This window comes from Dreissena polymorpha, chromosome 4 (genome assembly GCF_020536995.1).
Source record: "Dreissena polymorpha isolate Duluth1 chromosome 4, UMN_Dpol_1.0, whole genome shotgun sequence".
NCBI lineage: Eukaryota > Metazoa > Mollusca > Bivalvia > Myida > Dreissenidae > Dreissena > Dreissena polymorpha.
Genome location: NC_068358.1, coordinates 16,467,138 through 16,492,490, shown reverse-complemented (window position 1 = coordinate 16,492,490; position 25,353 = coordinate 16,467,138). Strand labels below are relative to the sequence as shown.

General features: G+C 35.7%; 1 protein-coding gene across 7 annotated transcripts in view; it reads left to right on the top strand.

The window, feature by feature from the left end:
- Nucleotides 1-6,730: 6,730 nt before the first annotated feature.
- The window catches only part of LOC127875983 (phosphoribosylformylglycinamidine synthase-like), a 37,419-nt gene continuing 18,796 nt past the window's right edge, over nt 6,731-25,353 (top strand). For 2 of the 7 annotated variants that reach the window (XM_052420775.1, XM_052420770.1), the window contains exons 1-12: nt 7,148-7,232; nt 7,431-7,575; nt 8,121-8,253; nt 11,117-11,412; nt 11,831-11,939; nt 14,117-14,257; nt 18,421-18,545; nt 20,270-20,398; nt 20,863-21,123; nt 22,337-22,567; nt 23,166-23,389; nt 24,592-24,870. In XM_052420775.1, the coding sequence (XP_052276735.1) occupies nt 7,437-7,575; nt 8,121-8,253; nt 11,117-11,412; nt 11,831-11,939; nt 14,117-14,257; nt 18,421-18,545; nt 20,270-20,398; nt 20,863-21,123; nt 22,337-22,567; nt 23,166-23,389; nt 24,592-24,870 (2,067 nt within the window). In that variant the 5' untranslated portion in view covers nt 7,148-7,232; nt 7,431-7,436. Of the gene's footprint in view, nt 7,058-7,146; nt 7,233-7,430; nt 7,576-8,120; nt 8,254-11,116; nt 11,413-11,830; nt 11,940-14,116; nt 14,258-18,420; nt 18,546-20,269; nt 20,399-20,862; nt 21,124-22,336; nt 22,568-23,165; nt 23,390-24,591; nt 24,871-25,353 lie in introns of those variants that run through there. The other 5 variants (XM_052420773.1, XM_052420772.1, XM_052420771.1 and 2 more) reach the window with 5 other exon arrangements.

The following is a 25,353-nucleotide window of genomic DNA, read 5'->3' as shown; positions in this document are numbered from 1 at the left end:
TGGCTATACCAGTATCTTTTTCTATTTTGTTAAAAATAATCGGCAAATATATTAATATTTACAGTAGAAAAAAAATTGTTCCATGTAACTTCATTGAGTGCCTTTTACACTGAAATTCCCGACGCCCTTTGATGCTTTGCATCAATACTTATCTTGTTTAATATTAAATACGATGCTATCGGGGTAAATGCTTTTTTTGCATGTTGTGATACATTCTGAGCTCAGTGTGAGGAGGAGCTTGCAACCAACAAGCCAAAGGTGCGGTAACATTGACTGTTCCAAGGCGACGAACCCAGAATTCATAATTTTTCTTGAATGTATGCTTGTCGGGTACTCTGTGTGCTGTGGACTGTATGTTCTATAGTAATTGATTAATGCTGAACTTAATGTGTGGTTCGGCTTGTCGTCAAACCGGTTTAATCTACCCAGTGATTTGCAGTGATCGTTTCAGGGCTGTCCCGGCACTGACCAATTCTTTATCAAATGGTTATGTTTAATGTTTTCTGTTGCATGTATTGTCGTGAATAGCAAATATTTAAATTGCCTTTATACAGCAGGCAATCTGATGTTAACGAGAATTTCTTGATGATGACGTTAGAATTGCATATGAAACTTGAAACTTGAGCATTTGATTGAACGCCTATTTCTACGTATAAAACATATTCAATTGCGTTGTACAATAGAAAAAAAAAAAATCGAACACACAAATAAAAAAAAACATACACAGGTACATCACGTATTACCTTAAAAATATGCAAAAAAGTCACCGAACAAGTATGTCTTAAGTGTTTTTTTGAAAGTGTCTATTGAGGTACATTGTCTTAAACTCAAAGGTAGGTTGTTCCATAGTTTTGGACCTACAGTGCTGAAGTTTCTATCACTGAATGATCTTTTCTTGTTGAAAGGGGAGGCGGAAAACTACAACGGGCGAGGCATGGTATGGTATTGCGCAAGGGGGGTTAGAGGGTTAGGGTTAGTGTTAGGGGTCGGGTTAGGGTTTGGGTTAGCCTAAACCCAACCCTAACCCTACCCCTAATCCCAACCCTTACCCTAACCCTTTTTTGGGGTTATCACCCCTAACCATGCCTCGCCCGTTGTAGTTTTCCGCCTCCCTGTCGAAAGGTACATTGAAACAGCCTATTGATGATGCTGATGATCTAAGATACCGTTTAGAAATCGGCGTGGATAGAAGTTCGGTCAAATAGGCAGGGAAATTACCAATTGAACAGTTAAACATGTATGTAAGAATTTTGAATTCGATTCTAGTCTTGATTGGCAGCCAGTGCAGGTCATCAAGTGATTGTTTTGAACTGTAACTTTTTCTACGGCTCAAAACCAATTTTGCGCACATATTTTGAATACGCTGTAATTTTGCCAATTCATTTTGGGAGATGCCGTACAAAATAACGTTGCAATAGTCCAACTGGGAAATGACTAAAGAAAGAACTAGTGTTTCTGTGGCGTCTTGTGTTAAGTATTTACAAATGCTTTTTATTTTGAAATTATTCAACATAACAGATCTACACTTTCTCTTAACTTGTTCCTTAAAGTTCAGGGTTTCGTCCAAGAATGCGCCAAAATATCTTATGCCACTTTATCGCTTGATCTTGTCACCACATACATCAATGCCCTGAGTGTTACACTTATTTAATTGAGGGCGACTTCCAAACACTATGTATTCAGTTTTGAAGCGTTCATTTTGAGCTTGTTACTGTTCATCCATTTGTTTATTTCTTGTGCACATTCTTGGAGTTTGTTGATGGCTTCAGTTTCTTCCGATAGAATCGGCTTGAAACGTTTGCTGGCAGTATGGTCGTCTGCGAAGCCATAGACAGAGATGGAAGGGGGTACTATGTCAAAAATTGTTCCTGCATAGGTGAGGTTGAGCCAAGGACCCAAACAACTTCCTTGTGGGACACTGCATTTCAACTCACGTGGTTTTGACATGCATCCGTACACACTTACACAACAACTTCGCGGCCGCAAGTATGAGTCCATCCAGTCCAGCGCCACATCACACACGCCCTATTGACTTTTCAAGACATCTAAGAGTATGTCATGATCTACGGTGTCGAAAGCAGCACTAAGGTCTAATGCAATGAGTGCTGTAACCTCTTGGTTTTCCAATGCAGGTAGGAGACCATTAACAAGTCTTAGCAATGCCGACTCACAAGAGTGATATTGTCTGTAGGCAGACTGGTTCTTAGGGAGAAGATCATTTTCACTAGCATGTTTGTTTAATCTATAGAGTGCTGATTTTTCAATTAATTTTGACAGAAATGGCATATTACTCACTGGTCTGTAATTTGAAAAGGTCAGTTCAAGGCCGGCTTTTTTAAAAAGTGGTCTAACTACCGCCTGTTTCCACTTCGCAGGGAATACACCTTGTGCCAAGAAAAGGTTTACTAATTTGGAGATGGTTGGAAGAAGCTCATTCAAAAACAACTTTAACACTTTTGTCGGTAAGATATCAATTTCGCAGGATTTTGTTTGTAATTGATTTATTAACTTTCTGATCTCATCTTCTGTGAGTTGTTCAAAATTTCCAAACTGTGTGACCTGTTTCGCAATCGGCGTATAGTTGTCAAAGTCTTTAAGATTCTCTCGGATTGTCTCTATTTTCTGTATACAATGATCAGCAAATGTGTCAGCTAAAGTTTTTTCATTTTAAACAGTTGGCATCGGGTTCTCAGACTTGCTTCCCGTAAGCTCCGACACAAATTTGTACAGCTTTTTGGAATCACCTTTAGATTCAAGTACTTTCTGGCTGAGTGTCAATTGCTTGTCATGCTTTAATTCACAGTGATATTAATGAAGCGATACTTTGTAGTTTTCATAGTCTCGTGGTTTACGATATTTTCGCCAAATGTTTTCTGACCTACGTAAAAGTCGCTTTAAGTGAAGAATATTCTCACTGAACCACGGTTTTGGGGATCTATAAATTTGCATTTTTTTCTTTTATAGGAGCATGTTTATCCAGAAGTCCCCCGATTTCATCCTCAAACTGATGGACATAAGTTTCAACAGAGTCAGATTCGATTGACAATTTAGCCAGATCACTACCAAATTCGGAATTATCCGTGTCTTTGAAGTTTATAAAAACTACAGTTTTGCTGATTATATTTTCTTTTTTCACTTTCGTGACTACTCTGATAGCACAGTGATCAGAGATGAAAGGGTGAGGTTCACAAGAAAGTAATTCTACACCGTTTGCAACTTCAGTTATCACTAGGTCAAGACTATGTCCATGTACATGTGTAGGGAAAGTTACATGCTGTTTCAATCCCAGGGCAAATAAACAGTTGTTGAATTCTGAAATTGCATTTCTATCTTCATGTATGCACAAATTGAAATCGCCCATGACCAAAAGGTTTGAATATTTTGCGACAGTGTCTTCTAGAAATTAAAAGAAATGGCTCACAAACTGTACAGGTGTAGCCAAAGATGGAGGTCTGTAAACACCAACACAAATTATGGAAATATTTTTAAAAATCAGCTGCCAAACTCCGTACTCAAAGCTTTGGGTTGTGCCTGATACAATTTTACGCATGTTAACACTACTTTTTCATGTCAGAGCAACACCACCCCCTGTCTTATTTCTACGATTTGCAACACTAATTTTATAACCATTTTGATTCAAATCTGATGTTTCGAAATGATGTTGTTTTTCGTCTGAATACCAGGTCTCAGTTAAAAGAGCAAAATCAGTTTTGTGTTTAAGGAATAATTGACCAAGAGTACACATCTTTCCTGACTAATGAACGGCAATTTAAAGTGACAGACAGGTAACATTCTCTGTAAAATTGTTAAGATTATTGCATCCGTTTTGGGTATATCAAATTTGAAATATTTACACCAATGTGTCCTCTATTTCTTTTGTGAAGAGTGTATCTTTTTTCCCCTGACCGGGTTCTTCTATAGTTCAGTATACCTAAGCCTTTAAATCTGGCTAACACTTGTTGTTCAGGCTTAATCCATTGTCTAGGTAGTGAGCGAAAACTCATCAGCTCACTTGCGGTGTATAATAATCCAGCCCAGGGTAATCCGTGTGTTTATGCATTGAAAAAGTGTTCACCCAGTTACAACACAAATCTTCGTTATTGCATATCCTATGCTTGAAACCTTGTCCATTTGTGTAGTTATGCTTGACGATGTGTAATCGCAGGCATATAAACAGCAAATGAAGTACTTCACATTTGAAAAAAATGAATATTGTATGAGCAAAAATTTATCAATAATTTCCTTATAATTTAGAAACGCAATTAGAGCGTTGTATTGTGTTTTTTTGTCACACATGTGCGAAAAACACCATCATAAACATCATAAACACCAACATTCTATTGTTTATATATGTGTATATCCATCTTATACGGCGAATATTGTTGAACAATTAATTATTTAGTAATACCGAGGTAAGTTGGTAGGCGAGTAAATCCCGAGTGTTGTTTATACTTCCGATAGCTCAGCAAGTCTAATACAATAACAGCTCCTGCGTTTTATACGAGTCTCGCTTGGGAAAACGGGGTTTAATGATCAAGCCTTAAGTGTCATCCCAGATTAGCCTCGCAGTCCGCGCATGCTAAAATCGACGACACATTCCATCTAAACTAGATTTTCGCTTAAAAGAACTTCCTTTAACTGAAAAATACCATAAAAGCGGAAAGTGTATTCCCTGATTAACCAGTGCGGATTACAAAGTAATCTGAGAGGACATTATACGCACAGACATTAAACCCCGTTTTCACAGATCGTTGCTCATATATATATTTGTACTAGATCTCGGACGAAAACTGTCAACAATATGTTGATAGTCTGTTAACCAATAAACACCTATTTGTTTGGGCATCAACTGTCATATTGCATAAGGAAAACTAATACGTACTGTACGGCAAATGTTGTGTTATATTGTAATCTAAAACTTTGTCAATATTTTACTATAATAACCAATAGTCCAATACCAAGATGGCACATTTTAGAAAATGTGTATAAACTGTATATAAACTATATAAACTATATATACCGGTTACTGCATACGTGTATAAACCGTTAGCATCGAATTAATATAAAAAAAATATTGGTGTCAATATAGCAATTTTATGATTACATGAAATGGGGTGGAAGAGTGTGTTTATACGCATTTTTCCTAATCGGTTTGAACTTGTTACCGCACCTAAAACATCTCAATCTGAATCCCATGAGAGATTTTGAGTAGGATTTTGCATGAGAACAACGTGCTTTATTCGCAGATATGGTGCTTTATCTTATGATCAATCGTTTTGCACCAGGCAGCTGTGTTGTCAATAAGCGAACATCGTTGTTCCTTTAGCGTATTATAATCTCTAATACCATCGTGAGACCTATAATAATTTTTCTATCGACTGTGTTTATGAGTCATTTCGAACATGGCATCCTTTGTCTCGTCATGACTGGTGATAATTACATGCATGCCAATATTGTTATTCTTGAAATGCGTATGTTATTATAATTAAGGCTTGCTATGTGAAAACAGGCTTTAATGCATGTTCATAAAGTGCTGTTCTAGACTAGCCCGTGCATCCAAGACTGGATTTTCGTTTTAAAGAGACTTCATTTACACGAAGTATTATATAAAAGCGGTAAGTGTCGTTCCTGATTATTTCTGTGCGGACAGCAAAGGCTCATCTAGAACGACAAGTACATTTTAGTACATGCATTAAGCCACCTTTTCCCAGAGCGATGTTTTATTGTATGATGTATTAAATTATCAACACAATTACTAATAGCTAGAGTGTGTTCGAAGACTTCATATAATTGAATCCGAATGAATATCACAACTTAAAAAACAACATCAATAACGACACAATATCATATATAAATTTTCTTATATAGATTTAGCATCGTATTTTAGGTTTTATGGTGGTGTTGTATATTGTTGCATCTCTGGCAACAATATCTGCGAAAGTTTGATTGTAAGTCAATTAATAATTATAGAAAATATAACTGGCTCTTAAAATGATAAATTAACTATTAATATTAGGTGTGTATTAAACACTTGTTAATGCCCCCCCCCCCCCACACACACACACTCTCGAAGGAGGCAGCATATAGCTGTCGCATTTAGCGTCTTGCTGTCCATCCGCCTTTCAAAATATCTGTCCGCTGGATTTCATATCTCAGCCAAAATTAACTGTGTTACACATTGGTACATTAAAAAAGACACACATATTGATCATATAAAGGCGGTGGGCTGGGCGTATCAACAGTTAAACTTAAAATCAAAGGTCAAATTAGGCCATGACTCAGCTTTACAGTTGCTGGACTAATATTATATGGTACAGTAGCAATTACATGTATTATGGCCCAATGTATTTTTGTATCTAATTGTGCCTTGGTGTCATGTGTTTAATCACTTATGGGTATAGTCAGGGACCAGTGTATAGGTCCCTGGTATAGTTAAGCTACTTTAACATTATCTGTAATATCATATTTAAGTAACTAAATGACCATGGATGGCCATAAATATTACAACATATTTTACAATGAAATCAGCAGGTAATTACATAAATTTTTGAAATACATAAATAATTCATCTAATTTAGGGCGAATTCCTTCTTACATCATGCATTGGTAAATTATTATGTATTCACACAGCTTTGATAGTTAATACCTTATTTGAGATGCCCCCAAATTTTGATTCTAAACATAGACCGAAACAAGTGGACGCTGGCCAGAGAGGTTACATGAAGGACACATGTTACCGACGGTGAAGACTTAGTTAAACGCATCAATTTGAATCACCTCTGGATCAAATTTTTCGCTGAAAGATTAATTTTTGAATTCATATCATCGGACATACTGTCTGCGCAGCAATTGAGGAATTTGCGACGTACAAAATAAGTGTATCGAAACTGGTCTATCGACTGTTTTGCTGTGTTAAACGGCAAGTGACCGGAAGAAGACGTGGTTTAGGTAATTTTGCGGGAATTGTGAACTGTCAATTTGCAAGATCTCACACCTTTTGTTGGTTAAATAAGGTTCACGCGTGTCCTTTGTATCAAACACAAAACCTTAAGAGCAAGTTTGTAAAAAGCATATTTTCTTAACTGCGTTTGTGACCGTCATGTCTGTGTATTAAGACTCTGCCTCTGGCTTATTTTGTACCTAATGATTCGTACCTTGACAGATCGGCCCTGTTCTGAGCATTAAGCGGAAAATTAAAGCGATAATAATTAAATAATTAAAACTGATTTAACGTGTGTTTGATAATTATCTTTCCTAATTAATTCTAATTAAATATATTTTGTGTGTATAGAATTTTTTATATTGACTAAACCTGAAATCTCACAGAGGGGTCGTCGTCTTTGCAGAGAACTGTAAAATACAACTTTACTTCATGGCAAAGCATACCTAATGTATTCCCAGTGTGTGTATTTTTGTATTGTATATTCAAGCTCAAAATGGTGATCCAAAGGTATTTTAAACGACCCGGTCTGACACGTGGAGCTGAAGTATCGGCAGGGCGTAAGATCAGCACGGTGGTGGACAGCTTTAAAAGTCTGAGGACCGAGGCCTGCTTCTATGTAGAGAGTAATGAAGGTACCATGCATACTGGTCAAGGACCAATAGCTAAATATGACCAATACATGAAGAACCTGTCTTCTTGTTAAAAATCTGTTGAGTTTAAACCTGTTAAGCTCGATTGCATCGAAAACCTTAGGCTTGAACCAGTACTTGGTGTCTTTGGGAGAGATCTAAAGAACACTCCCACAGTGGAGATCAAACCCTTGACCTCCTGGTCGCTAGGCGCACACCATATCCAATACACCATGGCAACTATGTGTTTCATCTTCTCAATTGAGTATACAATTTAGTGCAGAAACTTATTCCAGGTAGTGTTGTAACATTTTAACTGTTTCTATTAATATTTTTAAAAATTAAGTGATTACTAGCTTTTGTTTACATGTGTCATGTCAAACTTGGATAGGGATTTCTGTTTACAAGTGCATATATGCGAACAACTTTATTGCATGGGAGGCCTGCTATCAAGTTTTCATTCTTAGCCGCAAGTGTATTGCGGCAATTTAAAGAGGCATTGGTACAGCTACAAAATGTATCACTTCCTGTTTTATTGTAAATTCCAGGTCTTGATAAATCTGACATGGAGAAACTGAGATGGCTTTTTTCAACACCATTCACCTCTGTGGATTGTCTGACAACAGTGTCAGCTTTAACATCCGATGACAACATCTGCCTTCTTGTAGAGATCGGACCAAGGTGGTGAAATCTGTTTCATAATGATTTCTCTTTCCAAACAACTTTGAAAAGTTTCTGGTCTTTTCCTCTTTTGAATAAAGGGTTCAGTACATTTTTTATGAAAATAAGGGAGTGATACAGTTTGGTTGAATAAAGGGTGCGTTACAGTTTGGTTGAATAAAGGGTGCAATAAACTTTGGTTGAATAAAATTAAGGGTGCGATACATTTTGGTTTTAATAGAAATAAGGGTGCAATACATTTTTGTTGAATAAAGGAAGCGATAGTTTTTGGTTAAAAAAAAGAATAACATAAATTTTATTTGAATAAAGATGTTATTAATATTAGTTGCATAAAGGGTGTAATACATTTAGGTTTAATATAAAGTGTGATACATTTTAGTTGAATAAAGGGTGTGATGCATTTTAGTTGAATAAAGGGTATAATAAATTTTGGTTGAATAAAAGTGCCATACATTTTTGTTAAATAAATGGTGCGATATATTTTGGTTGAATAACAGGTGCAATATACTAAAGTAAATTAAGTTAATTTGACACTGTGATTCAATATTCAATAAAATTATCTGGTACCCGTATTTTTTCGCCATTTTGGGAATTCGGCTGGGGCCCTTAGGAGTGTTTCAATCTCATTGTTTTGAAGTAATTTGGGAAATCTTTTTTTTTGTGGAATACCTTCAAATTGTAAATAAAACTGTTTTCATTATAATATTTACTTAAGTTCAACTTATACAGCTGGATAGAAGTTGAGATTTATGACACATATTTTTAAATAGTATTTGAAACCTTCAGATCGGAATTTAGGCATTTATTTGTGAAAAATATACTTTTAAAATTGGGAAAGGGGCTGAATTTTGTTCAAAAATTGACCAAAATATAAAACATGTGTTACAAACTGAAGCTTTAAAATTGGCTTCTACTAAAGGGGACAAAAATATTGCTAAACTGCACGCACTCGTCCTGCAGGACGAGTGCTTTAAAATGTTCACTCGTCCTGCAAACACATGCACTCGTCCTTCAAATATGTGTGAAATAAAGATTTCAAAGGGCTGATATGACTAATAAAATTTCCTATATCACTGATAAAATGCTGCTTAAACAGCTTTTCATGCCAGCTGATCACAAAAGAAATGTTAAGCAGTGAAATAAGTTACTTTATTTATGAGGAACACAAAATAAATGAAGACAAATATTTGTCTTTTTTTCTAACGCTCGCATGCTTTCCGTTTTGGACGTTTGAACATCGCCCCTGCCCCCTTTAAAGATGCTTGTATGTAAGACATTTTTCAGACGAAATTCAGACTGGTTTAAAACCGTACTTCGGGGTTTAAAAATCAATTCTTACAGTGATGCAGTAGAATGTTTCTCTTTCAACATGTGCGCGCAGAGTTTACACCAAAAAGCCAATATTTACTTGGGACACAGTCTCTCATAACAACGCGCACCTGCTGTATAAAATTTACAATTACTATTTTTTCGGTTCATTCGCGTTCTACTTTCGGAATAAATATGCTTAAAGAAAATGATTTTATTTAATGAAAAAGAGTCTTACTGATTAGAAAATACATATTTTAACATCAGCTTTTTTTCATTCGTCCTGTAGGACGAGAGCCTCGAGCTTTAGGGAAATTCACTCGTCCTTTCAAGATTTCACTCGTCAATATAAACAGACGAGTGGAATTGTTGTCCCCTGTACTAGTATCCATCTGGTGAATGAGGTCTTATGAAAATTGATGTATATTTAAGGATTTGTATATAGTTTTTAATAGTAAGAAAAATGCAATCTGTAGGGTGAAGCGTTTTTCTATGTGCACTCAAGTAGGAAAGAAGAGTTTTAATATTGTAAAATTGTGTTTTACTTTTTTCAAAAAGCCCGAAAATAATATTTTATTTGTATTCATATGAATTGTATTGTAAAACAAGATATTTAAATGATTTGTGTGCCATTCTTGTTGTTTTCCTAAATGTTCACTTTTCACTTATATGTAATAAAGAATATTTGTTGATTTCACTTTAATATCATATCATGTCATAAGTGGTGACATAAAACATATTTCTCAATTAGTAGAGTACAATTTGCCATATTTTTTGTTTTTTTTGTTTGAGGGTTGTTTATTGTTTAACAGCTTAATGTTGATATTGAAAAAATATTATTCACTTTCTTTGCACAACAGGCATCCAATATAACAAGAAACAAAGTTATGCAATCTCTTCATTTCACATAACCTACAACAGTGGTTATTTTCACCCATTTTGCAAATGGGGCCTGGGCTCTTGGTATTTGGAACATTGTGCCACTGACTAAAATTGGGAAATTGGTTTTGCTGTATTGTTTTGCAAACAAATACTTTATAATTGAGAATAAAAACGTTTTAATTGGGTTCAACTTATAGAGCTGGATAGGGAAATGAGCTAATTGGGAAAATTTACTTATTTTTTTAAAACCTTTTAAAAAAGTGGAAATTTTTAGGCAGTAATTTGGGGAAAGATATATACTTTTTGAGAATTGAAATGCAACCAAAAAGCCCCATACAGTGTAATGATCTGCTTGGTATTTTCTACTCATTCATCATATGGTATGCAATCAATAATTAACATTTGAGCTTTGCTCTTTGAATACAGGGTTAAATGCATGTGCTTTAATTGTTGTCCCAGATAAGACTGTGCAGATTGCACAGGCTTATAAGGCCAACTCTTCCCCTTTATTGTATTTAAATTTAAAGGAAATGTCTTCTCAGCAAAAATACAGTCTAGGCTGAAAATGTCATCCCTTATTAGAATATGCAGACTGCACAGGCTAATCTGGTACGACACTTTACAAACATGCAATTAGTCTCCTTTTTCCTGAGTGACTGTCATTTATATTCAGGTCGAACTTCTCTACTCCATTCTCCACAAATGCTGTCTCCATCTGCAAAGCAATTGGTCTTGTAAAAGTGACCAGAATCGAGGTTTCTACCCGCTACCTCATCAGTTTCTATGGTAACCCACCGCCCCTGGGGCTGGAACAAGGTCTGGTGAACTGCTTGCACGACAAGATGACGCAGTGTCGCTATGTGGAGCCTATCCAAACATTTGACCTTGATCATGACCCTGACCCTGTCTATGATGTGGACCTGATGGAACGTGGCAGGAAGGCCTTGGAAGAGGCAAATGTCGCTTTAGGTAGGAAAATTTTAGGATTTTAATAGAATTTATCCTACCTCCGGGAAAACCAGGCTTAATGCATGTGTGTTGTCATCCCAGATTACCTGTGCGGTTTTGCTCGCTTTGTAAAAACAGGGCTAAATGCATGTGCGCATAGTGTCGACCCAGATAAGCCTGTGCAGTCTGCACAGGCTAATCAGGGAGACATTTTCCGCACTTATGGTATTTTCGGTTAAAAAGAAGTCTATTTTTGAGGTAAACGGAAATGATAAGAAAGCTGTCTTTAAAAGAATAAATCCATAAAACTATAAAAGCAGAAAGTGTCATCCCTGATCCTGTACGGATTCTGCATGCTAATCTGGGACGACACTCTACACACATAAATTTAGCCATGTTTTTACAAGTTCTTGGCTTAATACCCATTTTGTATATTTAGGCTTAGCCTTTGATGACTGGGATTTGGACTTCTATACCCACCTGTTTCAAGAGAAGGTCAAGAGGAACCCGACCAATGTTGAATGCTTTGACCTTGCACAGTCCAACAGGTAAGTATCTTGAGTTTCCCCTATACGACCACACAATTACAAATATAGTTTCCTGCTCAGCAGCAAAGTGAAAATGGCTTTAAGGCATTCCAGTAACTAGCAGGCTGTTCAGGTTGTACTCTATTTGCTGCTCATCAGTATCTTAGGGTTGGAAATCAAGCCTTTAAAACTTTTATTTATAAAGAAAGGTATTGAATTTTATACTTTTATTTTTAAGGGACTACAAATAGGTTCAAATGTGTTATAAGTTGAAAATCCTGGATAAGATTGAGTTATGGTGAGAAGTTAGTGTCAAAAAGGCTGTTTCTGTTCTATAAATTTAGTTTGCATTGTCTTAATGAAACTGGAAATATAACGAACTTGAGTGGCAATCTAGCTTTGGATTGAAGCCGCGGCAAGGGTGGGACAAGATAATTTTTACAAAAAAATGGAAACACATTTCCTTGCAATAGATCGAGTTTATATTTGGTATTGTTCTGAAATTTAGTATGTTGGTAGCTTACATGTAAACCTAGGTTGCGATTATATTTGGGACAAGATCAAGGTCAAGTTCATTGTTACTTGAAATAGAAAGTGATTCAGCTCAATTACTGGCAGTGTTTTTTTTTATGGCAATTTCGGGGCCGATATTCGGCCCCATTCCCCTCAAAAAATAGTATATATTTTTCCCCGATTTTGTAGAAAAAAATCCCTTCCAGAAATTTTTTTTTTTTTTTTTTTTTTTTTTTAGAAAGAACTCTCTTATAATAAATATTTATTTCATAACAACTAACAAAGTATATAACAAATTAATAATATAATACGATTTTGAATTATTATAAAGAGTTACATTAAATTAGTATTTCCCAAATCAGTGTACTTTTCATATGAATTTCATGCTTTTCCCAAAATGGCCAGGAAAAGGCCTGATGTATCTGCATATATTGTGTCAATATTTGATGATAAAAACATTCCAATTTGGTCCATTTTATTGATTAAAAATGCTCAAATTTGCCTTTTTATCGAGTAGAAAGTCCCAATGAGACTCAAAATGGCTAGGAAAACTGAGAGTGTGCATGAAGGCTAAACTGTCTGTAACTAATGTTGAAAAAATCATTGGGATATATTTTAGAAAAAGGACAGAGAAATTCAGCTGTGAATATAACATTCATACATACATGTGTATTCATATAATAAACTTCATAACATATAAAAGAGTGAATTTTAATTTTCCCCTTTTCCTAAAAAACGACGCGTTTTTCCCCTTTGGACAGGCCCCGCCACCATTCCCCTATTTGTGAAAAAAAACACTGACTGGATTATGGAGATTTTAACAAAATCTTTTGTTTGTAGGTAGCTTACATGCAGAGCTAGCTTGGGATTGTACAATTATGTGAATTAACACCATTGTGTTGTTTGATTACAAAACCCAGGTTATTGACTGAAATTGTTTGACAAACAACTAAAGACTGATAATATGAAGGAGTGACCTGTCTACTGGTTAATACTGTTCTAAACAACACAAAAAAGACCCATAAACAACAGCACTTAAAAGACCTATTCAAAGCCATCAAAGATCTGTAGTTTTCTATTTATGAAAACTGTTTTGACAAAAAAGAAGCCAAAATTAATTTATGTGATTGGCGCCTGCGGTTTATTCATGTGATACGGTTGCTTCAACACATTTCTGTGCACTCCACCTGTTAAGACAAATACATATGAGCCTTGCTATGGGGAAACGGGTTTAATGCATGTGCACAGAGTTTTGTCCCAGATTAGTTTGTGCGGTCTGCACAGGCTAATTAGGGAGGACACTTTTCCCTTTAATGGAAATTTTCGTTTTAAGGAAGTCTTTTTCTAAAGAATAAATCCAGTTTAGAGGGAAAATGCCGTACCTGATTAACCTGTGCAGACAGGGGACAACTTATGCACATGCATTAAGCCCCATTTTCCCCTTATTGCATTGAGCACAGCCGGCACTGTTTTTTGAGCAACAGGCTCGTGATAGACGGGTAAAAGTGTCTGGGAAAACAGGGTTTAATGCATGTCTGTAAAGTGTCATCCCATCTACGTAAAATACCAAAAAAGCACAACTCCATTTGGACTGAAAGTGTTGTCTCTGATAAGTCAGTGCAGACTGCACAGGCTAATCTGGTACCACACATACACACATGCATTAAAGGTCCATTATGTTTCAGTGAGCACAGTAGGCACTGGTTTTTCCGGGGCAGGCTCGTGATAGACGGGGAGGAAGTGGAGGGGTCTCTGTTCAAGATGATCATGGCCACGCAGGAGCACAGCAACGACAACAACATCATCAAGTTTAATGACAACAGCAGGTTAGTACTGTTTAAGTCAGTGTGGTTGGCATTTAATTTTAAAACTCGTGTACATAGGACATTTTTGGGCCATTACCTAGTAGGCCCCTACTGTAAAACCCTTTATAAATGTCGGCATGACATTTTCTTGTTTAAAAAAAGGAAGACTTTTTTTGACATGAAATTCATGGATTTCTGAATTTTGAATAAAGAGAAATTTGCGTGGATCTTTTTCCAATGTATTTGTGTTAAATTTATGGATTGGTAAACCCACAAAATCAATGAATATTTATGTCCCACAAATAATGATGATTTTACAGTTACTAAACAACTCCTGCTGTAGCATAGTGTTAGAAAGTAGACATGGTTTTCAAGTCTCTTCTGTAAATATTTCTTCTTTTTTTTTGGGGGGGGGGGGCATTTTGGGGGCAGTTGGTAATTGGGCCCCTTTTGTACAGATGATATTTTCAAGGTGCCTGAACCACGTGACTTTTTCGGCTATGTGTGGGACAATCGGATGTAAAAAAAACGTCGCTTCAGGTAACGTTTTTGATAATTTCTTTATTATTTCAAAACCATTTTCAAAAAAACAAAGACGAGTGCCCGGTCATTGTAAAAAGACACAACTTTGTTAAGTTTGCGCAAAATTAATAAAGTATTTTTTCCAATAAGTGCAACCGGGTGTTTGAAAACACATGAAGTGAAATGCTATGTGTGGTATAATTTTTGTTCAATCAACAAAAACATTGATTATAATATTGTCGAGGGTTTAAAAAATAGGGCGGACATTGTTATTCTTCATAGATAAGCTACTTACATTGTATGTTTGCGCAAATACATCTAATTTGGAGTGTGTGTATATAAATGTTATACTGCTATGTGTGGGACACATTTTTTAAATGCTATGTGTGGTATACAAGAATTTGCCCGTCAGTTCTGCAGTTTTGTAAGAATCTAGAACATAAACTTTAGTCTGTCCTGAAAATATATCAAATTAACCAAATGTTACATTATTGAATACTGAAGTAATCGTGAAATGATTAAACAATTTATGTTTAACTGAACATAATTCTTATAAAAGCATACATGTTATGTTGAAATATAATATTTCTTTGTTTTACTTATTGTCTTTAAATAAATATAATGATTGATATTTCTGCCTGATTATTGAATTTGGTCCATTTTTTAATGAATGACAAAGAAAATAAGAGCACATGCTTTAAAATGGGTTTTACTTATATTGTTTTTTTTTCAGACTTGAAAAGGATTAGTCGAAAGATCTGTAACGCTTTTAAGGTTCGAAGCTGTGTAAGAACTACATGAACACCATCAAACCACACGGAAGGTGATATGTGGCAAGTTAATTATCAAAACCACAGTGACAGACACAGGGACCCCGCTTCATTCTGTGATGATTATGGAAAGCTATTTCAACTAAATATGCAGACATACCATTTAACATGTATTTTTGCATAAGCAAAACAAAGTGTGTGTATTAATATGTGTGTATATTTATGGGTTTTGTATCTATGTTATTACTAAAATTGATTAGATGAATATAAAATCTGATTATGTGTGTTAATAAAACAGGTGTTTCATAACAAATAACAATTTAAATCCAATGATGCTTGTTTGTCGTCTATTCCAATATCATCTCCATATGAACATCTTTGAATCCAATAATGCTTGTTTGTGGTCTATTCCAATATTATCTCCATATGAACATCTTCAAATCCAATAATGCTTGTTTGTGGTCTATTCCAATATTATCTCCATATGAATATCTTCAGTATATCAAAATAAACACGTCATTAATAATAACATTACTTTATAACTAGCATGCAAATGTAACAAGAGAATTTAAAGCACCAAATACATAAAGGAGTACATTAGTATTCACAAAGAAATTGTAATCAGTCAAGTTATGAATTTGCAAATCTTGCTATTCAAACATATGAATGCTCCAATTAAGTCATAACAAATGATCATCGCCAAAACATCTTGACTTGTGGGGGTTATTATACCAACAAACATATTGAATTGCATCAATACTTCATTTACTAAAATTCAAATGAAATCTGAATAACTGAAAATAGTTTGAGATGTTTAATGAAAATACTCATTGGCCCGGTCATGAAAGGGCGCTGCAAGATCTTGTTACAACTGCACCAAGTAATTAACATTAAATCATATAATGTTGTTCAATTTGTTGAAATGTCAAATTTTTATGTAATGTTTACTTTGATTACTCTTTCCCTGCAATACTTGCACCATCTGGTAATAAAACAAACAGTCATTTAAACTTTCGAACATTTACTATACATGTTTGTATATGACAACTTTTCATTGATCAAGATATCAGTACCTCTCTTAAAGGTGCTTCCAAAAATACTTTAATCTCCCTGAAAAGAACAAAATACAAATGAAATACACTGTTAAACTTAAAAAATGCGTGATATATCAGATAGCTCAATAGGATTTAGATACAAATACATGATTTTCCAGAAAAATAAATGTTACTGATCCTAGTGTCTATTTGTTTCAAAATGCTGTATGATCTCTTTATGCTTATTTAATAACTATTGTTACAGTAAAAAATGCCTGCACATTCCTGGTGAAAAACACACAACTAACACCTGTTGTAGTTTTGTTGCAATAATATTCACATGACATCTTGCACAAACAATCCTTACGATTTTGTGCATAAGTTGGCAGTAACAATTCACTGAAAATTCAACATTTTGTAACAATCAATTTTATAGAAACAAACAAGAAAAACTTTGCCCAACGGAACTATTTTCCTGTCCGTGCATGGGTGGCTTTGTGTTAGGAGATCCCCGACCGTGTTTTGACCTCTCTGCCATACTGTTCGCAAACAGATGGCATTCTAAAAGTAAACAAAATATGAATATAAGTTATCGACAATCATGATAATTTTGAGTAACATGAACGTAGGATTAGCATATTTAAGGCGCGCAAAACACTACCAACAATGTTTATTGACCAACTTTTGTTATTCAGACAGACTTTAAATATTATTGACTTTAATGTCAATCTTTCCATCTCTAGTTTAGTTTGTATACCACACATAGCATTAAAAAAAATTGTCCCACACATAGCATCATTACATTTTCATACACACACTCCGAATCAGATGTATTTGCGCAAACATACAATGTAAGTAGTTTCTCTATGAAGAATTACAATGTCCGCCCTATTTTTTAAACCTTCGACAACATTGTAATCAACGTTTTTGTTGATCGAATAAAAAATATACCACACATAGCATTTCACTTCGTGTGTTTTCAAGCACGTGGTTGCACTTTTTGGAAAAATTACTTAATTAATTTAGCGCAAACTTACCAAAGTTGCGTCTTTTGACAATGACCGGGCACTCGTCTTTGTTTTTTTGAAATTGGTTTTAAAATAATGAAGAAATTATCTAAAACGTTACCTGGAGCGACGTTTTGTTTACATCCGATTGTCCCACACATAGCCGAAAAAGTCACGTTGTTCAGGCACCTTGATTTTTGGGGTCATCAGACAAAGGGTCCTTGCTTATATTCATCTTTGTCTGCATGTGTCACTGTAGTATCACAGATAAATTTAAATAAGATAAACATCGGTGGAAGTGTGTAATCACAGGTAAGGTGGTTTAAGATCTCTTCTAATTGATTCAAGTAAAAGCTTTGTTTTTTAAAAACTTTTTAGATCACCTGAGCAAAGCCGTGTGCATGTCAATCCTTCTCCGTTATGTGTTGTCAATATTTTCTTTGTGAACACTCTAGAGGCAACATATGTTGTCCAATCTTTATAAAATGTAAGCAGAACATTTGTCCCAATTATATCTGAGTCAGGTTCGAAATTTGGTCATATTTTTTGACCAAGTGATATCTTGACGGATTTTGAAACAGTTTTGGGCTCAGATAAAAAAATGACAGTGGTTTGTTCAAAAACATGCCTGCCAGGTGTTGGGGCAGTTTTCTATATAAAGCTATTGAAACACTTGTGAACACTACCTGCTCAGAATAGTTTACGATAGTTCCTTGGGGTCTCAGTTGAGCGCCTGAAGGCCTTTTGCCAAATTGGAATAAGATTGACATAGAAGGAAACGTTTTATTCACAGACAACGAGGACTCTTTTTTTCTGTATTTAATCTTTGAATCATGGACATTCCATTTTAGTGGCATTCAGGGCTTTGATGTGGAGATAATCCGCCCAAATAATCCAGCGGAGCCAAGCCAAATGATGATGAAGCGAGAGATGAGACACATCATCTTCACTGCTGAAACACACAACTTTCCAACAGGTCTTCAAAATTGTTCAATGATTGGAAATTATGTTATTTTGTCAGTGTTTTAACATAATTTTATGATTGGCTATTCACTAGTTAAATATTTTTCATTTAGGATACCTTAAGAAGTGAGTTAATAAAACCAGATGTTTATTATTTATATAAACCATTCAGAAATTTAATTCAAACATTTTGGAAGTGTTTTTGTCTATTCTTTTATGTCCACTATATTTAGCATTATATACAAATTATACATTAATCACTCTGTGTGTCTACTAAAATGTCTCTTCAGTTTTCAGACACAGTCACTAGAACTATGAACTAACCAAATTAGTGACCTTAAACGTACAGATGAAGTTTTTGTCATGAATTTCATGTTAATGTTTACATAAGGACGTTAATGTTGGTGTTTGGTTTAAAACTGGCCCTGATTTCTCTACTTTTTTTGGATTACCTGCTAACTCTCTTATCTCATCAATTAAAATTAAAAGAACAAACATTTTAAGATTTATATGAAAATAAAAACAGTGAGTTTTTTCTGCCGAATTCAGAAAAGAAGTCTGACTAGGAAAATTAGCTTGAACAATCGTGCACATTTGTGTGAATAAATCTTATATTTGGGAAATTTGCATCTTTTTAATTGATAGAGAATTTAATTTGTTTACCATTTAAAACATTTTTTCACAGGCATTCAATGAATGACGATTTTGTACTACAAGAGCATATTAACACATAATATAAAATATGTTTATTGTAATTGTATTGTACACATGTATTTTTTGGCCCAAAATACAATTGTTCAATAATCATCCAATATGGCGACAACAGAGATATGTTAATTGTCCCCTACCGGTGAAACCGGAAGGGACTTATGGTTTGCACTCGGCCCATCAGTCAGTCTGTCAGTCAGTCTGCCACATTTTTCTGGATCCTGGGATAAGTTCTTCATATTTTTTCATGAAACTTGAAATATGGACAGATGACAATATGGACATTATGCACGTCATTTCATTTTGTTCCTACATCAAGAATTCTGGTTGCTATGGCAACAAATAACAAAAAAAAAAATAAATCTGAAAATGGTGGAGTTTCACCGGTAGGGGACCATATTTCTTGGCAATCACTTGTTAATAATATATTATTAACAAGCAGAGCATGTAACACAAAGACATAAGCATCCAATGTATATAACATATCATATCATAACTTTGACAGGTAAGTAATTCAAGTAATATGTTTCATAATTAGAGTACTTATAACATCATGAAACACTTTATTATTAAGTATCAATCAAAAACTTCTTTCGAGTATTAGACGCTTCATGCATATATTTTGCAATAGCATTTACACTCCTTCTGTCATTTTCCGACATCATTGTATAAAACAGATTTAAAGGTATATAATGGTGTCCATTAAATATTTTAAGTCTTATCTCATCATATAATGGGCACACTAAAACAAAATGGAATTCGTCTTCAATTACATAAAATTTGCGTTTTAAACAAAAGTAACAATATCTATAATCTTTATCTATATTCATATGACTGCCCTTTTCAATTTGTAGTTCGTGGCCATTTTTTTCCCAGAATGTATTTTGGAATGTTATAATTTTTCTATAATAGGGTAATAATATCACAGACCTCACAGTGTCAAGAATTGTCAAGAGATCATGACCTTATAATCTGACCAGCATTCCAGTGTGTGATATGGTACTCAATAAGGCAGTTGTGTTTGTTTAGGGGTTGCCCCGTTTCCGGGTGCTACCACAGGTACAGGGGGGCGTATCCGGGACGTGCACTGTACAGGACGGGGGGCCCTGGTGGTGGCAGGTACCGCTGGATACTGCTTCGGCAATCTGAATATACCAGGTAGTCTCTCTTTTTGCATCTTTTAGCCTCCTAAGAAACGCAAGTGCAGAAAGTGAAGTCCCAGATTAGCCTGTGAGGTCAACACCGGCTAATCAGGGACGCCACCTTCCCCCTAACTTGATTTTATTAAAGCAGAAAGTGTTGTCCCTGATTAGTCAGTGCAAAGTGCACAAGCTAATGTGGGACAACACTTAACACACATGCACTAAGGCTGAGCCCTGCTTTCTGAGACCACAACTCATCGTATAAAGTTTTAGCTGAAATAAAGCTTGCTCTGCAAGCAAAATTTTTTCTTAATGGAAAGTTCCTTAAAAAATCTCTTGACATCTAGATAGTGTAATCTCCTTCGTCTGCGACAAAGTACTGGTTCTACCCAGGAAATGAAACCTTGTAAAGGCTTGAGTGTACAAAACAATCAAAGCAAACGAAGGCTTAAAATGAATAATGACTTTCCTTTCCTGCAGGTTACACTCTTCCATGGGAAGATGAGAGCTTTGCATATCCACCCAATTTTGCATCACCACTTGATATTGCTATTGAGGCTAGCAATGGAGCCTCTGACTACGGAAACAAGTTTGGGGAACCAGTTTTGACTGGATTTGCAAGGTCATTTGGGCTGGAGGTATCCCCTGGGGACAGGCGAGAATACATCAAACCCATCATGTTCAGTGGTGGTATAGGTCAGCTGATGGGGTCACATATCAAGAAGGAAACACCTGTTAAAGGTATGGCAGAATAATGATTATTATTTTAGCCTTGTTTTGGGAAAACTAGGCTTAATGCATATGTTTAATGTCATACCAAATCAGCATGTGCAGTCCACACATACTAATCAGAGAGAACATTCTGCCTGTATACTATTTTTCATTTAACTCTCTCAGTGCTGGAACCGAATTTTGAAGGCCTTTGCAAACAATTTGGATCCAGATGAGACGCCACAGAACGTGGCGTCTCATCAGGATCCAAACTGTTTGCTATTCTGATAGTATTCTTTGAGAAAAAATCGAAAAAATGCTAATTTTAGAAATTCTGCAGACGACATTTTAGCAGAAGACAAATTTCCCAGCATGCAAAGGGTTAAAGGAAGTCGCTTCTTAGCGAAAATCAAGTTCAGGTGGAAAGTGTTTTCTCTGATTAGCCTGTGCAGACTGCGCACATGCATCAAGCCCATTTTATCCAGAATGTGGCTCTATTATTATTATTACTATTTTTTTGGAGAGTCGGTTTTACTATTTAGAAATGCAAGACTAAATCATTGTGTATGTGAATAAGTCATTTTCAGTCATTAGAATGATTTCTTGTCAGACATTTTTAACCAAGTTTTAAACGCAAAATGAAACTCATGGTTAAGTTAAGTTTGGATGGAGGTATTGAGATATTGTGTGTATGTAGGTAGCTCACATTCAGACCTAGCTTAGATGGCGTTGCCATGTTTCTTGTATGTATGTGTCAGTAATGAAAATTTGTTACATGGAAACATAAAATATATGGTCAGATGTTTTGTCTGACATTGCCCAAATGTATGTCAGACAAATTTATTTTGGTGAGATATATCTGACTTTGTGATGTTGTCTAATAAATAGGCAAAAATCCACTCCAATCATCAAACAAAATATGGAAGTGGAGAGCATCATCAGCACAGAGAAGCACCCTTCTAATTTGCTCAAAATTGTAAATAAATATATGAGCCTTACTTTAGGAAAACTGGGCTCAATGCATGTGCATAAAGTGTCATCCCAGATTAGCCTGTGCAGTCGGTACAGGATAATAAGGAGTGACATTTTCCGCTTTTATGGTATTTTTCCTTTAGAGGAAGTCTCTTCTTAGCAAGAATCCAGTTTAGGTGGAAAGTATTTTCCCTGATAAGCCTGAGCGAACTGCACAAGCATTTAGCCCCATTATCCCAGAATGAGGCTCATATCTTTATTTCTCATGCAGGCATGGAGGTGGTCAAGGTGGGTGGTCCAGTGTATCGTATCGGTGTGGGAGGGGGAGCAGCGTCCTCCGTGCAGGTCCAGGGGGACAACAAGTGTGAGCTGGACTTTGGGGCCGTTCAGAGGGGGGATGCAGAGATGGAGCAGAAACTTAACAGAGTCATCCGGGCCTGTGTGGAGCTTGCAGACCACAACCCCATCGCCAGCATTCATGACCAGGGCGCAGGGGGAAACGGTATGTTTGGGAATAATCTGGGCTGGGTTGCTTAAAACTTTAAAGGGAAGGTAAGCTAACAGTTATTGATTTTATTGATATTGATTTTGAGCTATCGAGGCCAGGTTGTTTACATGAGAAACTTGGAATTTGAATGAGCGTTCTTTGTTGTTAGTTTTTAGACTTCAAAAAGTGTGTTTCAATCATTATAATTATCCGGTGTTTTTGTTTACCACAAAAGCAGTAATAAGGTTTATAGTCCGCATTTTAGCATTTGGTTTATCCTTTCCTGCTAAGAAGCTAAGTTAAAGTGGCTATATGTAAGCAGTATAGAACCAGAACAGCCTGGGAGTAACTTGCAGTCTGTTCAGTTTTCATGTAGTTTGCTGTTTTCATCAGTATCTTAGGGTTGTAAATGAAGCCTTAACAATTTTAATCTAGTAAGAAAGGTCTTAAATTCAACTTGATTTTCTGAGGGATTTCAATGCCAAAAAGTGCATATCTTGAGTGGTAAAGAGCTAAGGTGAAATGTGATTATTGAAATGTAAAACAATTTGCACTATTTATGTATTGCGTTTTCACAGAAAGAGGCTTTTATGATATTTTTTGTTTCTTGCAGGTAATGTATTGAAGGAGATTGTGGAGCCAGCAGGCGCAGTGATTCGAGCGAAGGACTTTCAGCTGGGTGACCCCACCATCAGTATCCTGGAGCTGTGGGGGGCAGAGTACCAGGAGACCAACGCTATGCTGGTAGCCCGGGAGAACATGGGGGTGTTAGCCAAGATTGGTCGTCGGGAGAGATGTCCGGTGTCTTTTGTTGGGACTGTAACTGGAGATGGGCGGGTAAAACTGGGGGCATGTCAAGGGCCCCTTTTAGTCCCTTGTCAGCCATATTTATGTTTCTTTAAAGGGACCAATTACTAAAGGGAAATGGTAAAAAAAAGTGCAAATGGAAAAAAAATCCCAATTTGAAAAAAAATCATCATTATTGTTTTAATTTCCTCATAACAATTGAACTATGATTGTTATATCTCAATTTTATTTCAATTTATTCCATAAAGCAGAAAGTGCTTTATTGGATTAGCCTGTTCAGACTGCCCAGGCTAATCAGGTACGACATTTAATGCACATGCATTAAGCCTAGTGTTCCCAGAACATGACTCACTAAGAAGCCACGAACATGTTGCTCCTCTGTTGTCTGACTCACTAAGAAGCCAAGAACATGTTGCTCCTCTGTTGTCTGACTCACTAAGAAGCCATGAACATGTTGCTCCTCTGTTGTCTGACTCACTAAGAAGCCATGAACATGTTGCTCCTCTGTTGTCTGACTCACTAAGAAGCCATGAACATGTTGCTCCTCTGTTGTCTGACTCACTAAGAAGCCATGAACATGTTGCTCCTCTGTTGTCTGACTCACTAAGAAGCCATGAACATGTTGCTCCTCTGTTGTCTGACAAAGCAGTACTTTTATTTATTTTGGAAGTCAAGTGTTGTTTTTTTGTTAAATTTGGGGCAAAAGACTGCCCAAAATTGTCAAATGAAAGTCTTAAACAAGCTTGCTTACATGTAGACTTTTCATGGAATTAAATTTGGCCCAATCAGATAAAGTTAAATGCCACTGTTGCTACTAATTAGAAAAACAGTTTCTGCTAAATAACTTGAGTTTTGATGGAGGTATTGGACATTATGTGTCTAGGTAGCATATGTTTAGACTAAAATGAAGATTGAAAGATTGATAGATTATTTTAATTAAATGAAAATAATATATTTGAGATCTGGTTTTCAAGTCATTTGCATATTTTCTTTTTGTCACCAGTATTGTTTTGGCTATCATTTGTACATTAAATTAATACATTTTTCATAGATCACTGTTACCCAGACCTTTAAACACACATAGTTTGTGACAAGTAAACACTCTAGTTTATCTGTTGAAGAACAATAGTTTTTAACAAGACTATTGCACCTTTGCTGTCTAGAAATGTGGTATCTCTGAAATGCATGTTATATTTTGACAAGATTTGAAAAATCATTAATGTGCATTACAGATATGCTTGGAAGATTTTCCTAAGAGCTTAAAAGGGAGTCCTCAAAGAAAACGTCAGAAAATCAGTAACGCAAAAAGGAGTGCAGTGATCTCAAGTAATGGCAAGATGGCTGAAGGTAATGTAAAAGGTTTAGATGGAGACGGGGACAATTCTAGTGTTGCTGAAGCAGATGTGGCAGGCATAGATCAGCAATGTGAGGTTGAGGATGCAGTTGTGCCCAGGGGTTCCTATCCGGTAGATCTGGATCTCGAACATGTGCTGGGAAAAATGCCTCAAAAGGTGAGTGACACATTTGCATTCCTATTGGTTCATAATGATTGAAACCTTTACCTCTAAGATAAACATTTTGATATGTTTTAGTCCCTTTGAAAATCAAATTAAATTGAAGACATTTCTTAATAGAATAAAGTTTTAAAGGCTTCATTACCAACCTAGATACTGATTAGCAGAAAACCTGAACAGCTTTCAATTTACTCGCAGGCTGTTCTGGTTGCATGAAGCCATGTTAATTTTGCTTCTGAGCCACAAAGGATTTATGTAGTCTGCCTCACATTAGTTGTCCAGTTGTCACTATTTGGAACATATAGGAACAAGTGAATATATTATTTGTTATCAATTCACACTTGGAAAAATTTAAATTGGATGTGTTATTAATTTATTGATTTCATGGTCTAAAATAGGTTTTCTTACTTTGAAAAATTGAGCCTTGTTCTGGGAATATTTGGCTTGATGCAGGGCTTTAGATATCTTTGGGGTAGATTG